This window comes from Plectrocnemia conspersa, unplaced genomic scaffold (assembly GCF_051122295.1).
Source record: "Plectrocnemia conspersa isolate PC_06_02 unplaced genomic scaffold, ASM5112229v1 ptg000014l, whole genome shotgun sequence".
Classification (NCBI taxonomy): Eukaryota; Metazoa; Arthropoda; class Insecta; order Trichoptera; family Polycentropodidae; genus Plectrocnemia; species Plectrocnemia conspersa.
Window position 1 is genome coordinate 21,491,248 of NW_028277178.1, and position 18,985 is coordinate 21,510,232.

An 18,985-nucleotide genomic window follows, 5' to 3' on the forward strand; every position below is an offset into this window, starting at 1 on the left:
CATAAATACTGTATATACTATATAGCTTAAGTCTGGTAAACCTTCCTCTACTTTTCAGCGAAGTATGGCACGGATCGTTTTTTTACTGAAATCAGATGATAACGGGGTCTGTTATTGGAAGTATTTTCCAGTTGAAATCCATTTCAGTGGATTCCAATATTGAAATATAAATGTCACTATTCATACTACCCTCGCATATGTACAGGTTTCCTACCCGTCCTGCTGCAATACAACCCCAGACAGTGACGCTTCCGCCACTTATTTGACTTTGGGTACTACACAATCAGCTAGATATTTTTCGTTGACTCTTTAACGCGCCTGTACTACACCAGGGGTCCAAAAAACCTAATTGATTAATTAAAAATATAATTGCCTAAGAATTTTTTAATAAATAAGATTTTAAATATTAACCAATATTATTTTGATATTACCTCAAAGTTGGATTCATCAGACTAAATGACTTTCACCCAATCTTTAGATGTCCAAACTTGGTGTTTTTGGGTCCCCTCTAACCTTCGAGTCTTATTTTTCTAAAATACTCGGTTTGTGTCGGGCATTATAACCTCTGTGTCACAATTGTTGAGCGTTTTTCTCATCATCCACGAAGAAATGAATGGCCCTCCGGTTGTAGAAACTTCAGCAGCTAGCTTTGAAGACGATTTTTAAAGGATTCACGAGATTTGATCTTCCTGGACAGCTGTCTTTCATTTTCTTTCAGTTTTTGGGTTTGATTTGTAAGAAACACATTCGTCATTCCGTTTTAAAGCATTTTAGACTGTGTGTCGTGAATCATAAATATGCTTTCTAATTTCCGATAAATTCAGTCAATAATATGCCATAAGCGAATGCAATTAAATTATACTCGCTCTAGCTTGACTCAAACCGCGTTTTTAAAGCACTTTTGAAATGTTAATTTCATATATTAAATAAAAAAAGTATAACAATAAATAAATGCTGAAATCACGCTACTGAACATTTGGGCGAGACTGAACAATAAGACTTGCAATCTTTTTTTAAAACTCCAGTAAGCAATAAATAACTACAAATTCTTTGTTTAATTTTAAAAATTAAGGTTATAACTATCTACTAAAATCAGACTATGCACTTGTAAATAGTTACACATCATTTTAAGGGGTGCCTCATTATTATGACCAAGGCTGTATATATAAATATATTTAAATATATTTCTCCGTAGTTTAAACTTTATATTTATATTTAACTAGCGTTTAACTATTTATATTTCTCATAAATAATGATTAAATGGTAAGCGTTAATTCTTTCAATAAATTTCAGTGCCGCTTGAGTTTTGGCTTCTAGTCTTTTTTAATGAGTAAGTTTGTAATAACGGTTCGATTTTAAATGAAGCTTATTAAGCAACCAGTGTAATAAATTAAGATACTGAATATTATTTTAATAAATGTGTATGATATATACGAAGACGATAAATAACTGCAAACGACGGTGTCGAGTTTCGTTCTTGCGAATCGCAAAAGTCTGAAAAGTATCGTATTAAACAAACCCCTGATTCAAATTTCGTATTCTTTGCTGTTGTATTTTATCATTTTTCATTAAAATTAATCGATGTTCGAATAAATGTTTCTCGCAACTAAAACACGAAAGAGCGAAAGATACAAAAGGGAGAGAAAATAACGAAATAAACTAATTGAATTAACGAAACGTGATTAAAATAACGCTATATTGAGTTGCCGAGATTAATATTATTGTTTATCTTTCGTGAATTAATTGTTTTAATTATGAGTCGTAAAGTTTCTAGGAATTAATTAAAAGTAACAAAGAAAACAACAGTCATGGGCAAAAACGCGTAAAATGTTAACGATTAGCCCGTCCGTCGGTGTTGCAAAGTTAATATAAAATAATAGTAATGAAAATTATAAACTTTTGCTTCTTAGATCAAAGAGATTATGAACATAATTATATTTATTCAAAATTTGTGAATTTAATAAAATTATATTTTTAATATAATTATATGTATATGGAAACCCCTGGAAATAAATTATTAAAATGCTGATTAGTATGCTTATTTCTATTATATTATACATTAAAAATAATAAGACTCAGTATTTCTTATTTTCCGCCCAGATGCACTAATATTATACCTCTTTATTCATTTTCTGCTCATTTTTCCTAGGAACGTATTTAATTTAATTGGGTATTTTAAATTTATACCAATGTTTGTTTGTTTTTATTTATAAAAAGATTCATTTAAATTATAACATTTTACAGATTTTTTTATGTCTTTAAATTGTAATTAACATAAATGAAATTTAAACAACAAAAATAATTTTTAATCTTATTTCTACTTATTTTATCCACCCAGAAGTAGTTTTAAGACAAATTAAATATACCTATCTATACTACAAAGCTGATGATAAAAAAGTTAGATATCTAATAAAAAGTTTTATATTTTCATCGAAAACAGCGTTAAAACAACAACTGAATCACTTTCTTATCACAAATTTTCCTTAAGTTTCAAGCCACTACATACAAGAAAAATAAATATGTGTATTTACTATGTGCTTGTATGTATGTATATTTGATCTAATTATCAAAACGTTTTTAGTAGCATGGGTTTTACTGTTATTGTGACGGGAATTTAAGTATACATGGTTTATATGAATTTTGATAAAGCTTTCGATAAGGTTTGTTATAGGTTATAGGTTATAAGTGCAAAAAAATCTTGGTAACTCGGATGATTTAACTCGGTAGACAGTTCGTACCTTATGGCGGCCGATTGTCAAAAAAATATTTATCCCCTTCGAGATTTTCTCAGTGGTTCTTGAGCCTTCTGATTGTCACGTTATATATTATTGATATAAAAACATAAGTTAAATATATTTAAATGGGTAAGATGCACTCATTAATTTTCTCTATATAGTAATTTAAATTCTGTATTGAGATGGACTTTTGTCAACCTTTTTACTTTTAGTGTCGGAAAATGCTACACTATGTAATTTTCTTTAGACCGTTTTCAGGATGCTTGACTCTGTTATGAGAAACACATTTCACTTCATGAAGAGCATTTTTAAAATTTTTTTTTGTTTTTGTTTTGTATTGACTTTTTAATTTTTCATTGATTTATAAGCAACGTGTTTTATACATCGTAGTTTAAGAGTCGTAGCGGGATATGTTTTGATAGTATATAAAAGTAATATTTATGGTTAAGTATCTGTGGGAATAGTTTAATCAGGAACTGATAGGAAGGATGGCGAAAGTAATAAATCGCCGGTCGGAGCTAGTTAGCGATATTTTGCTCCCGAGGGTATCCGAAACGGCTGGCTACCCTTCGCGAAGGTGGTTTGGGAATATTGCCTAACTATTTTAAAGGTATACGTACTTCGACTAAATGGTGGATAAATAAATATAGCGTTCGCTAGATAAACCTTTAGATAATCCGCTGTGGCCAAACGCTGATAATCCTAAACGCTCAAGTGATTTATTCCTTGGCCAATAGTTTAGGGTCTGTTTAATATCCTATTGATTATCATACACTTATTAAAGTTTAATAATTTGCATATTGAGTGTTTGCAGATCGATTACGCTTACGCTTGGATGATTTAGGAATTTGATATTGCTTAGCTGTCGTATTTGCGAATCGAAAATTGATTATTTATCAACATATTATTTGTTCGAAGCTTCTGAGAGTTTACCAAGAACGATAACAAAACCGTGTTTCCTTTGTTTGGCGTTGATTGAAAGGGTAATCATGCTAAAATAATTGAGCTGTTTACGTGGCCTTACCGAAGCCGGATTAACCTATTCGGTGCCGCAGCCTAAGCTGAGGTTGCGTACTTTAAATTCATAAAGCATCGTATTTTAAAAAATCAAAATTCATATCTTAAATATGGAAATTAAAAGGCAACCATAATAAGTATAAATCAATGCTTAGTAAAAACGCAGCTAAGATGTGGACTAAAGTTTATTTTTTTCTGACAAAGTCATCATGCTTTGGCTGTATATTAAAAATCACACAACTAGATAAATAAAACATATTTACTTTTACTGTTTATTATTATACGCCTAGGTAAAATATATACAAAAAATTTATATAAAAAAAATCATACCCATATATTTATCTGTATTAACAATTTCAAAATAAACCTTTTGGCCCTACATAACTTCTAATTTATACATAATTACAAAATACTAAAATTCAATGAAGTAAAGTGAAGCAGAGTTTAGAGAAAATTAGTCGCTTAGAGAAAATTAATCGCTTAAAGAAAATTCTGCAGAAATCTCTACAACAAAAAAGCCCTTTTTTTCTAGAAGAAGTGGTGTTTAGTTTGATAAATCAATTTTTAAGCTTACTTATAAAATATTCTAAAATAATATATTACGTGGCTGTCTTTAGAGATTTTTATTTTATTTTATATTTCACTCCAGAAATTTAATGTTTTATTATCAATGTTATACAGTTTATTCAACGTTTCTTTTTAATAATATGTAAATATTAAGCTACTCATGTTAGGTAGATATTAAACTTTGTAATTACATTGTCAAATTAAAAACATGTATGTGTAAAATCTAATATTTTTGATTAATATATTTTAATGAACTGACATCTTGCTGTTAAATATCTTATCTTTTATTAGAATAACTGTTTTATTGTTCAAGATTTTTCAGTCGCTTGCTTAAAACAAAATATCGTATATGATTTTTTCATTTAATAATAAACTTGCTATCTTTAGTTTATTAACGTAATTGCATATTATTTTTTATGACATAAAAATGTATTACTAGATGTTAAATACTACAGAACCTTAGAAAAATAAACTTATTTCACAGAAAATAAACATGCTTTGATTAGAAATTAGGCCTCAAATATAAGCTGGTTTAATTTTCATTTTAAAAATACAATTTTAATTTATAGAAGTAAATTAGAGTACAGTAGATTAGTTAAAATATAGAATATTATTTAGTTTTATAGCGTGGAGTAGGTATGGTTATTTTATATATTGTTCTAGTTAATAAGTTTCCCTGTTAGGAAGTTGCACTTTCACTAACCTCACCCTTTCTCACAGTATGGTATCTGGTTTTGAACTACTTTTACTTGCTATATTTTTTGATTAAATATATCTTTATAATAAAATGTTATAACCGTATTTTTTTAGATTTTTTATCTTATTACTGTTGAGTCGCAAAAACATGATTATAATTTCAATAATTTTATTTTCATGAGAAATTGTCAAAATAAATTAGCTTTGCAAGTTTACTTGCAACTAATTTAATATCCATGTCATTTCTTTAAATTGATCATAAATCGTACCAGGACTGACGTACTTTTCTGAATTAAATAAATCTCAATTTAAAATCTTTTTTAATGCTCCGTGATGTTTCGAAATATATTATAACATTTATCTTTGAGGTCTTTGATCTTAACTAATATTTTTTTTAATGTAGAAATCACTGATTGTGTTATTTTTCCTTTGCAGTTTAACATTTGGCACATTTAGTCATACAGAGATTGATCAAGAAAGCACCGATGATCCTCTGCTCTTTCTACAAGAAAATAAACGATCTCGTCTTACATAAATCGAAATCTTTACAAAAACCTGCTTTGGCTTAACCACCTGAAATTTGTGTGTAAAATACGGTTGTCTTATTGTACACCTAATAGCATTTAAAAAAGTCGCTATTGAAAAGATTTTCCTCTGGCAATATCCATCACACTCTTTCTAAATAAAACTAATTGATGAATAATGCAGTGATACCTCAAAATATCTAGAAAATCTTAATAGAAATTAATTATTCCACAAGGCCTTTCATTACCGTTGCTCCATCGGCGGTGATTAAGATTCAATCATGGCAACTGTATCTTGGTTACGTATTCCTTAAATCCAGTAAAAATGTCGATACCTCAAGTGCTCTCTTGTAATGTAATCATCCCCAACGGTTATTATTTAATAAGAATTTGCAAAAAACATTTTAATAAAAACAAGCCATTGAAAAATATCACTGACATCCGTTGATTTATCCAATTGTAAGAAAGATAAAACTAATTAATAAACATTTTTTTTTATTATGAGATAATTATATTGGGTAATTTTGGAAAAAATTCGTTTTAAATGCTTATTTTAATTTTGATGCTTTAAAATATAATTATCTTCAAGAGATTCTCTTAACTTTAAGTTAATTTTTGATTCCATAAGCATAACATATTGAAGGCTTCGATTAAATATATTCTGATAGCTACCTTTTCACATCGTCTGCATTTTAAATTTTTTATCTATGAAATGTTGCATCGTTCGTGTATATGTGATTTACGGTATAGTCCAGTCAAATAAGGGTTTAACCTCGGAATGAAAGATAACAAGCTGAAATTTTGCACAGACCTTTGTTTTGGCGTTCTAAATATATGGTGAAAAGTCTCAAAAGATATCGTGTCTGCTAATCAAGATTTTAAAGGTCAAAGGTCATAAAAATCGTTTTTTTGCAAATATCTCGCTTCTTTTGCGTCGCATGTCATTAAATGTTTTACAAAACTTATAGAAAATAAAATTTTCTACAAGTTTGTTGTGATTTATTTCTTCGTATGGTTAATGGTTTTCGAGATATAGCGCGGGGAGTGGGAAGCGCGCATCCGTTTATAGGATAACACTATGTAAACTACGGAGCCAGAGTTACCTGTACATTCTTCCACAGTTTCGTAGAAAACATCACAAATTGTTATCTGCTGAATGAACCCATCTAAAGCATTATAACTTTCAATCTCCATATCTTCAAAAATCATCATCGATAATGCAAAAAGTAATACGTATGGCCTCTGATACTTCTTGCAAAAGCGGGACCATCCAACATTTTGTCGACAGAATTCGATGCATAAATTGTACTGAGAGCTTCCTTGATTCCGCTTCCATTTATTATATACCCTATGCATCCAATAAAAGACATAAGCATATGAAAGCCTCCTAGTTTCACAACTACTCTGGACAAGTCTGAGCTAGCATCTGAAGCTGCTACGATTTCACGTGCTTTTATGTACAACGGCTAATCAAAAGTTATTAAGCATGTTCTTTGTTCATGTTTCTTGGCAGTGTTTATAGCACACTGTAATGTAGTGTAAATCGTGTCCATATTACTCACAGGATGATGAATAAAAGTAAGAAACAGAATCCGAGAAGTTACAAAGTTCTCATTGTTTTTTGTAAGTTGTTCAATAAATCCATTCCACCCTGGCAACGGTGAGATATTTTTCCACTTTCCGTACTTCCACAACAAATCAACTACATTAAATATTTGTTCGGTTAGTTCTTCTACATCATTAAAATTTTGAACTTGAATCTCTTGCTCAATCAGGGTACGACATGATTTTCATACACTAGAAGGGGTATATGTGATAGTGCTGCTAGCTCCTTTGCACTTGGTTTTGTTGTAAATTTCTTTATGCGGTCATTAGATATAACTTCAGATTTTGGAGTTATTATTTTTATCATTCCCATTATATGAACAGTATTATAGCCATCAAGAGTATAAATATTTTTCTGCATTATCTACTGCATACTGTACTAAGGCACTTGACTATGATGGTTGATTACGAGGCTGTGGGTGATAAACAGCTGAAATTTAACATTTTACAGTATCACTATATGAAGCGAAAAAACCTAAACTTGACAAAACATCCAAAAGTCTTTTTGGATGTTTGGCCTATCTGTATTTTTTCTATGAAGAAATACAGATAGGCCTATTAATAACTGCGAAGAAAAGGACCGTTTTCGTATGGAAGTCATTATAGCATGACTTATAGCTGTGTATTTCGTTTTAAAATGCCCCGTCTTTCCTTTCCTGTTCTTTATAATAACTTCTTGCAGAAAATGTAATAAAGTTTTCGGAATTTCTTCATTAATATTTTACTCGGGGGCGGATAAGACTTGGTCTCAACAACAGAATATCGAATATCTTCTCAAATAATCGCCGCAGCAGCTTCCACTACGCACAAGTGTTCTTCTTCCGAAGTGCCTTTTTTATTTTCATACCAAGCTATGGATAAAACTTAAGCTTGAGCATCGCGAAAAGAAAAAATAGGGAATGATCCAATCTTCGTTATAACTATAATATCAGTTAAATATTTTTCTCTTAATTTGGAAATGATCTTCTTATCATCTGGTACATACTCCGTAAGGACATCTCTCAACTCTTTAAATTTTTTCGCACAAATTTCTTATCGAGCAATATTTCATTTTTAATTCCTAATAATACAATGAAGAAAGTAATAAAATTATGGTTCAAACGACTTGCCGAGACCACTTTTTTCACGATTGTTAACTTTTTCAAAGCTTATACCAAGTTAATCAGGTAGAAATACTCGCTGGATTCTATAAACGGATGTACGCCTCCCACTCTTCGCGCTATATCTCAAAAACGGTTAATGATACAAAACAAATAATATAACTAAACTTGTAGAAAATTTTATGCTTTACAAGTTTTGTGAAGCATCTAATGACGTGCAACGCATAAAACGCGAGATATTTGCAAAAAAACAAATTTTGTGACCTTTGACCTTTGATATCTTGATTAGCAGACACGATATATTATGAGACTTTTCACCCTGTCCTTAGAACATCAAAACGAAGGTCTGTACAAAATTTCAGCTTGGTATCTTTCATTCCGAGGTTTAGCCTTTATTTTGCCTTATTTGACTGGACTAGTACCTTTTTGAAGTATTTTTATAAAAATTGCAAGAAACATATTCTAATTATTAAAAATATTGTTCCTAGTTCATCTAAGTTTTATTTAGTAAATTTTAATTAAAAATGGTTGTTGTGCACTTTTTATTATTTTGTATTATAAATTTTACGATTGTAAATATGAAGCCAGTAACACATTTTTATACATGTATTTTTTTGGATATTTTTAAAGTATTGAAGTTAGCAGTTTATTATTTAAAAAATATTTTTACAGTTAAATTAAAATGCTGAGAATTGCAGGGTGAGGAAGTATTTATAAAATAAAGAAATAAAAAAGTAACTTATTGACCACCCTGTGAAAAACAAAGCCTATATCGTATATAATATAAGGTCTCAATCGCGTGCGAGTCAGCGAGTTAAAAAAACTACATTAACCTCGTTATGAAATTTGTTTTATTCGAGTTCAGTTCATGGGCGTGGTGTTGCAAATTCGCATGTGAAAATGTTCAACGTCCACACACACAGGGGCGACGCGGTGGGAAAATTCATTTCTTTTATGTTTTATCGCGCCCGGGGGCGGCGCTTTCATCGGGCAATTTAAATAAATAAATTCAAGCTCATTATTCGCCGCAGGCCGGAAAATATAAAATTTACGAGTCAAAAAGCTCAGCAATCATCCAGGCGGCGAGGGAAAGGCGACGCCTCATATCCGAAGGAGCAAAAACTTTGTTTATTGGCGTTTTTATGTCTTTCTGAGGTTTTAAGCGCTACAAAAAATATAAAGAAACATAAACGAATTTTATATTTCAATTAAAAACGACCATACTAAGGTTTGCGTAACTTGAATTTATGGTTCAATACTTGTACGCCACTCGGGCAGATCAATAATTTTGATCATGTAGTAACTATGAATTCCAAAGAGTTCAAATTACAAAAACATATTCCAAGAAATGTTTATTGTCTCGCGAAGGTACAGAAACTTCATATATTCATTACAAGCATGAGAAGATTTGTTTTAATAAACACTTATAAACGCTTTGAAAGAAAAAAAAAATTATGATTGGTGAAAGAATCTAGATTTTGCAAATATTTAGATAATGACAATTATGTCTTGTTGCATATATTTTAATTTACTGCTAAGGAGTTATGCAGTTTTAAAAAATGATAAAATGTATCCAAATTTTTTTAATGTAAGCCGTATATTTTTATACGATTCTGGATATATTTAACCCACTGTTTTAGAGTCATGCAGTTATGAAAATTATGAAACGCATCCCTAATTTTTCTACGTAACCCGTGTTTCTCTTTATGCAATATTTTTTATGCGGTGTCCTATAAAATGCATCTTTCGCATAAAAATCACTAATGTACATGTATAAAATCTATCTTTAGTTTTTTTTATTATAATCGAATTAATACAATAATATATATCAAGTCCTTAAAAATTATTTAAATACAAACCTATATCTGTCTCATTTATTTTTCAATTTTCTCTTACACCGAAAATTATTTCACGGCCCTGAAGATAAAATTATCGAGTATGGTATCCCAGCTATAAATCACGTTTTTTTGCTATAAAATTATTTACTTCCCGCGTTTGTCGAAGCGAAATGTGCGCAGGAGTGAAGTCGCGCTCCTGTGAAGAGAGCCGCCCATTAATTATACGAAAAAGTTGCAAAACCGAAAAGAAATCGGTACGAAAAAGCCAAAAAAACTGTCATTTCTCTTCTGATACCCCACACTGCCAGTACTTTTGGCACAAAGTTCACGTTGAGTGGAATATACTATAATACATCTAACAATTCTCATCTGGATGTTATAAAACTAATGCCTGTGCGTTTCTGTGTTTCGAATCACTAGACTATAAATCATGGAAGCACACACAGTTAAATCAATGCCGCCAAAAGAAAAAAACCGGATGTGATACTGGTGATATATTCTCTTATTAGTCCAATATTATATTATATCATGTAAAAATATAATACAATACACCAAAAATCGATATTTTTAGCAAAAAACAGATACACAACAACATTCTTATAATTTTCTTGTTTATATGCCCATTACGTCATATCTTTATAGCCGTTCGTAAATATCAACTCAATATGTATAATGCATACGGCTTATAAAGTAAATATTTGTCTCTCTTTCTCTCTGTTTGCCGTTTAGTACCGACAAAAAAACACAAAAGATAAGTCTTGCCACTTGAGAAAGTATGATAATTTATGGGTGAGTTATGAAGTGCTGAATAAACCTGCGAGAGAACACCGTGAAAATTAATATATTTTTTAGTAAATCTGCGTAAATATTTCATAAATGAAATATTGATAATTCATTTTAAATTATATTGCTTATGTATAAATATTAATATAACGACTATTATAATAAATATATCGCAGTATATTCATTCCGAACGCCATTTTTTATAACTTTTTTTAAGGTTCAACCTTCGTTGATGTATTTTAGTAACATCAGACGGTTTACTCTGCCCTCTATACGTATTCATCAATTATTTTCAAGTATCATAAATCAGTAGTCTAGAATGAATGGCTGGCGAAAAGGGATTGTAAATAGACATTTTAGATTTACGCATACGTACATAATGAATTTCACAAAATACAAAAAATAACGCCCTTTTAAATAAACTTTAACTGAATCAGTAGCTGTTAAATATGTTCACATAGTACGGTAAATAAAAATGTACGTATCAAAATATATTATTATATTTCACGTAAATAATAATTAATATTTCATTATTTTCCGACCTTGGAATGTATTATTATATATTTAGAATAAAAATAACTTGTACCACAACTGAAAAAGCTATTAATTTGCTTGAATAATGTTAGTGAAATAAAAATTGTATTTTTACTTAATCGACACGATAAAACAAATTAAAAATTCAACGAAAAAATATAAAAATATTTATATATTTAGAGTATGAATAAGTAGTTTAATTTAATACACTTTGTTAAACATAAGTTAACATAATTTAATGCGTAATTTGTTCATATCAAGTTAGATACAATGTTATCATTCATTGAAAAATTATTAAAAAAGGGATTTGAATAAAAATATATTAAATAAAGCAGTAAAAGTAAAAATAAATCAGTACTTCTGTAATGTTTTAAAATGTTGTATCATTAAATGATATTTGTCAGGTATTTTTTATATAAATAACATATTATTGACACTAATAAAGAAACAGTCGTGAAATATTAAAATTAAAATAAAAATAATGGGTTTTTAAGATTTTTAACTTTTTTAATATCATATAAATAATATTTACATAAGGCTTTTTGCATGAACCTCAAACCTATGAAAATCTAATTTATTAATAAAATATTTTTTTTTAATTATAATCTAGACCTAAAAATAAAGATGTTATTTTAGGGAGCGTAACCCTAGGGGTGGTTGACCTCGCGGCCAATGAGACTCCTGGTCGAATCATAATAGACTGTTTATTATTTTATATTTACAAGTTTGTTAATGGACGAATATGGCGTGACGTTTCTCGTGATGTCGGAGTTCGTGCAGTTGATGATGCTCAGGATGGCTCAAGCTGCATGCGACAGGTGTCAGGAGTGTCAGGTGGAGGCGCGTAGCTGGTTCCTCAGGAAGGCCGCTGGTCGTCGTTTGCCTCTGACTCCACTCTCTGGCGTCTGGTCTGTCTCGTGCCCCAGCGTCTCGCTTGATTGCCTCGGGCTCTCTGCCAAGGTCTTGTGTCCACTGCGGATCAACTCGGATCAACTGCCGTCTCCTCGTCGGAGTCCGGGCTTATATTCTTCTAGGGGATGCACCCGCACCGTTTAGTCACAAAAGGGATTCTCTTAACGACCCGTGTTGTGTGGTCAAAAGAAATCCCTCTTGTGCCATGATGTTTGTCTCATTGTTAATGGTGAACATTCTTGGTTACGGGCATTAACAATGAGACAATTGCCATTTTTTGTGCGTTACTATTCATGGTGGTCGACAGTCGCCACATTATATTTTACAAAAAATATTAATCAGAATTCTGAGCAATTGAATAATGAGATATCAATGTAAAATATTATATACATTTTTTTTTTAATACAAAACTCCTTTCTTTTAGTTTTACATATAAAAAAGCTCTTATTAAAACCAACAATCGTTAAACCGAACTTTTTCGCTTGTGATTAACTTAATGCGTAACCCAAGAATCGTGTTTTAATACAACATCCATCTCCTTCGGCCCTGCGCCAGGTTCCTTTAGTTATTGGCTTTGACTTCACTGGCATATTTTGTCACATCGTCTAACCATTGAAGCTTTGCTCTGTCGGTTGATCTTCGATTGGCTTTTTACCCAACAATTGCTTCGGTGTAAAGTCCATTCGTGCAACGTGGCATGTCGTGTCCACCGTAGTTTTCCTATTTTAATGAAAGTCTCTCATTGAAAGAGACTGTAGAGCTCGTTATTTTTGTCCTGATGCACGAATTGTTGCCATCTAGCAACTTATATCCTTCGTAGCACTTTTCTCACGAATATGTCAAACAGTCGTTCGTCAGCCCTAGTAATTGTCCAAATTTTCGAACTATATGTCAGCACAGATCTAATCAATGTTTTGTACATAAGTATCTTCGTGTGACGAAATAATGTCTGCGATTTGAACTGATTATACTAAAATTATACTTTATTTGCTAACACTACTCGCTGATGTCGTTTTTGGCTATTAACTGATTTTCTAGGTATATAGAACCGTTGACACACTCGAAAGAATACTTATTTATTTGATATTTGCTGGATACTTTCTCCACTGAGCCATATGTATTTTGTTTTCTGCTCATTAATTCTGATGCCTATTTTCTTGGCTAATGTTTCAAAAGCGTGTGCTAGTTGTGTAAAATCGTTTCTAGTGCTATTTATTGTCTGTTTTGCTCTTGTTACAATATGCTAATCATATGCATAGGCAAAAATTTGTACAGATTTTTTTATATACATATATATACTGCTTGGGATGTTGACTGTGGCATCACTGGTTATTTTTTCCAGTAAAATGTTAAACAGATCATTAAGCGCAAGCAAGGACCTGGACAGCATATTCTGCAATTTATTTGGCGTTTGACACTTTACATTGTGAGTTTTACCATGGAATTAAACGTATTATGGATGTCTAATTTCTCTATCGCTGCATATAATTAACCTCTATTTATAGATACATATGCAGTTTAAAATCAGTAAATGGGTGGTGTGTTTTGATGTTGAATTCTCTGATCTTTTCTAAAATTTGAGCTTTTGGGTATTTTCTAATTCTGAATCCGCATTAGTATTTTCTTTCATAGTTTTTTTTCCATTAGATTGTATGCGGCTTGCTATAGTATATTTATGTTTCAAAATCATTGGACTCTGGTGTACAAGTGGACGTCATATACACAGATTTTGAAAAAGCATTTGATATAGCTAACCATGCTTTACTTGTAAAAAAGTTATCTAATTTCGGGTTTACTGAAGATCTCATAAATCTATTCTCAAACTACTTGACCAATAGATATCAATTCGTCAAGTATAATAACTCTTTTTCAGAACGATATAAGACCCCTATTGGAGTACCTCAAGGATCCAATTTGGGTCCATTGTTGTTTTTATTATTCATTAATGACATAGAAACAGCAATAGAGCATTCAGATTTTTTATTATATGCAGATGACTTGAAAATTTGCAAGAAAATGTATTTGATTTTTGATTCCCTCGACCTACAGGAGGATCTCAACTCTTTATGGAAATGGGCTTGCTATAACCAATTGCCTTTCAGTTTAAAGAAATGTCACACAATTTCATTTTCAAGGTCATTAACGTCGGCAAAATATTCATACCATCTAGGCGGATATTTTCTGGAAAGGTTTTCTTCAACTAAGGATTTAGGAGTGACTTTCGAAGAACGTTGGAAATTTAGCCAGCACATTGCAGAGACTCATAGCAAATCCTTACAAATTCTCGGTTTTATCTTGAGAAATGCGCGTTACTTCAGGAATACTTAAGTATTGCGCACTCTTTATGATACTCTAGTCCGCAGCATACTAGAAACTAGCTTCATCATTTGGATCCCAGGCGTAATGAATCAATGTAATGAATTGAAGCTGGAACAAGTACAACGTAAATTTCTTCGATATTTATACTTAAAGGAATACGGGTATTATCCGTTCTTGTTTCCCAGTGCTTTTATTTTGGGAGCCCTGGGATACGTTTCTTTGTCGACTCGCAGAAGTGTTTATGTAATTAAACACTTCTGGAAATTGCTTAAGGGCATCGTAGACAATCCTTCAGTGCCCGAGCAGCTTCAAATGTGGGCTCCTGATGGTATTTATAGTTCTCGGTCGCGTCCACTATTCTTGCCTGTTAAGTCTAGAACTGGAGCACTTGCCAACTCTTCTCTGGCCAAGGCTATTTATCTGCTCAATTCTGTCCATAGAAATATTGACATTTTCTCTTGCACATATGGAGTTTTGGTTCAGTTCGTATGGGACAATGCACACCTGTTGAGGTGATTTGTGTCTGTTGTTTTGTCTTGTTTATATTTGTATGTATTATGATGTATTTGTACTTTTGACTATCGTGACGCATTGGGTTTGCCTGTCAGGTCACGATGATTATAATTTTAATAAATAAATAAATAAATAAATATGATAATATTTGATATGTTGTGTTTAATAACGTTATACTTACGTAGTTCGAGCATATTAATAATTAACCTATTTTATGTATTGGACATATAATTATTTTGTTAAGCTCAGAGGATATGTTTTTATGTTGCAAAATATTTTTAATAAATTTGTGTAAGGGCGTATCCCAACCTCTTTCAGCATATCTGTAGAACGTTGTTTATACTTAGTGAGACGAGAGATTACCGCTTAGTTTACTTTTTCCCGAGAGGATTTATCACCACTTAAGATATTTGCTTGTCTCTTCGGAGTAGTAATTTTGTCATCGGAATGCTTCATCGTCAGGTCATCGAAGTGCTTCACCCATATACCCCTGAGAACTTTAATTTTTCAGTTATGATGGTTCCTTCTTCATTCTTACACATGGAGCTTATTAGCCTAAACTCTCTTCGAAATTGATTAACTTTACTGTAAATAATCTACTGAGCGTTTAATCTCTATATGTTTCTTGCTTTGTCGTTCTTTTACCTGTGGATTTTTTTGTCTCTGAACAGTTATTTGTAGTTTTTAAAAATTATATTGTAGGATTTATTTGCTGCAATATTATATATGCCAGGCTTTTCTTTCTAGTTGATTTTTGGCATTCTCTATCGAACCATTTCTGTCTCTGTCCTGATATATTTTCCATTACTAATTTTCACAGTAATTTCAAAATGCTTTAAGTTATTTTTGTGTAACATTTTTTTCGTAGTAATTGAGAGCCTCTTTTTATTTATTTTTATATTGTATTGTCACGTCTTTATTTTTCAGTAGTTTAAAGTGTGAGTTTCTCCTTTTTGAAATAGGATATGCTAGCACGCAGTTTTCCAATAGTTAAGTAATGGTCCGACTTTACATTAGTCCTACGATATGACTTGACGTGTATTAGATTGGACACACGAAGACGTGGTCAATTTCACGGTGGCACTTTCTTTAATGTATTGATCGATTTATATAATTAGATGCAAATTCTTATTGCTAACAATGAATTCAGGTCCAAAGATGTGATCACCTTCATTACAGCTATAGAATATCGCGCAGTCTATTTTCTCAAGACTTTTATTTCTTGAATGGCAGCAACATATCGCATTTATATATTTTTAATTGCTTAGTTAGTTTATTAAGAACAGCTGATCTATATCAAGTTAATGCAAAAAATATGTTATGTATAATACGTGAGATTCAATGTTAAAAACATCAATACTTCTCGAGCAAAAAAAGCTACGATTGCTAGAGTGTACCAGAGGAGAAAGTATTTTTTTCAAGTTTTAAAAATACGTAATAAAATCAAAAATATTAACGTCAAACGTCAGCAAAATAGAAAAGATTTTTTCATATCCTTCTGGTCAACAAATAGAATTTCCATAAAAAGAACAGTTAAAAAAGTCTGTTGCATTTTTGTACTTCTAAAATAAAACCATAAATCAAATCGGGTCAAGCTGCTTATTTTAAGCATATATCGGTTGATCTTATTATACAATATGAAATTATTATATTCTCTGTTAAAACATTCGATTCAATGGATACGATGCTATATGCAAAGTTAAAACTATACCACATTTATTAAATCCATATGTTTTAAAATAAGTCAGTCCTCAAAATTTAATTAAAAAATCATTCTTTCAACTCCGTAATCCGTAAATTACTTCATCTTTGTTTTTATACGTCGGATTAGCTCGAAGCGTAAACTCGTTTTTTTCTCGACTCGTTATTACTTTACCATCGAAGTATTGATCCGTTTACTGGAAACGTTTAAAAAATATTACGGATCCGGCGTGTGTAAAAATAACGTGAAAAAGCCGACCGGGTTTTCGGCTGAAAAATTCGCAACACATACGATTCGAGTTCACGCGAACCATTGGTTTCGTGTTATCCGCGCGTTCTACGTCAAATGAATATGATTTATAATACTACGAGTTTATGTATATATGCTTCAAGTTGGTTGACGTTAACCGTTTTAACATTTTTGTTACAGGTCTCGTGGATAAGAAAAAGAGATCTTCACATATTGACCGCTGGGATTTTAACATATACATCAGACCAAAGATTTCAAGTAAGTAATTTTTGAAGCTCATAAACAATATAATCGTAAGTCAAACAGCATAGCTTAAACTGTATAAACCAGCTAAAACAAGGATACTTGAGCAACATAATTATTTCGATAAAAAAAATTAATAACAATATAATTAATTCATACTTATTAAAAATATATATAAATTATATAACACACTAAATAGCATTCATGTACAAAATGAAAGCTTAATGAATAAGTTAATTTGAGTCGCATACTGTATAAAGCTCAACTATGAGATTGTATGTAAAGTCTGTTAGAGTTAAATAATATGCAAATAGTTATGTAAAATTGTTAACGTTTGGTCTTTATATGTACTTTACATTGCTTAAGTAAATAATCTAGCTAAAGCTTGCTTATAATAAATGTTATTATCCTTTTCTTTAAATATTATTTTTCTCAAATTAAAATATTTGATTTCATGTTATATTATTCAAGGATTTTTTACATAGATTTTACAACACGAGTTAGAGAAGTTTACTTAAAATTAATATTGTATTGACGTTTCCGTTTAACAGATAAACTTATATTAAACAAGTCAAGTTAACTAAACGTTAATAACTATTGATACAAATTGTAAACTTAGCACAATTGTATGATTTTGTTATTACTATTTGTTTATTTAGGTAATAAATAGTTCACTTAGTAATGTTAAAATGAAAAAGGCGTCTTATGAATAATATTAAAAATCTTGTCTGTTTGGTATTTTAATCACTCATTCCAAGAATTTCTGGTTATGGATTATTAAATACATTTCTCTTAAGCAGACACTCGCATGCAAAAATACTCACATTATGAACTGAATAATAAACGTTATAAAAGAACAAACACTCACACGCGAAAAGAGCATATAGGAAGAATTAAAGAGAATTCATAATCGTGTTTTAATACCTTGAAAACTTTATTTTATGTGTTCCGCAAAGCTGCACAGCAAAGATAATCAATCTTTTCCACTTAATATTTTCATAAAATTAAAAGCAATGATTTTTTTGCTTTCAAAGCTTCAATACCCATATACAAGCAATGATCATGTTGTATGGCGTGACCTGATGAATATATATACAGACTTGTAGATATTTTGTAAACAAAAAAAAAAATTGTGCGTGCTACAACTTACTTGATTTAATCATATAAAGCGGTTATAGCATAATAACATATTTTTATTATCAATTTTAAAGTATCGCATTTTTATTAAGTATAAAAACGTTATAAATTCCAAAATTTGATTGATGTTTATTACTTTTTTAATATTTTAATATTTTAATAAATACTGATAATAATTATTTTATAGTAAAAAGTCAAATATATTGCATAAACTTACATGTGTGATGGATTATAAATAATAATATATTAATGTGAGGAGCTAAAAATATAGATTCAAAATTTTTAATTGTCATTTCATATAATATTTTTAATTTATTTTACTAGCTTTTTTAATAAATATATTGAGCAAAAAGAGTTTAAGACATTAGAAAAAATTGTAATGTTAATTGCGCTGATGCATTTAAGCTTAGATTATTCAGCGTGTATAAAGTAGTGCTTATGATTAGGGGAGGGAAATTTCAATGGTGGCAAGCCCTTTTGAGCGAAATTGCAAAATGCGTTAAATTTAAGC

At 30.6% G+C, this 18,985-nt stretch overlaps 1 protein-coding gene across 1 annotated transcript in view; it reads left to right on the forward strand.

Annotated features, from left to right (window-relative positions):
* The window catches only part of LOC148226501 (zwei Ig domain protein zig-8-like), a 301,938-nt gene that overhangs the window by 255,205 nt on the left and 27,748 nt on the right, over positions 1-18,985 (forward strand). Inside the window, exon 4 of the mRNA XM_088203567.1 lies at positions 17,275-17,352. Coding sequence (XP_088059693.1) covers positions 17,275-17,352 — 78 coding nt within the window. The remainder of the gene's footprint in view (positions 1-17,274; positions 17,353-18,985) is intronic.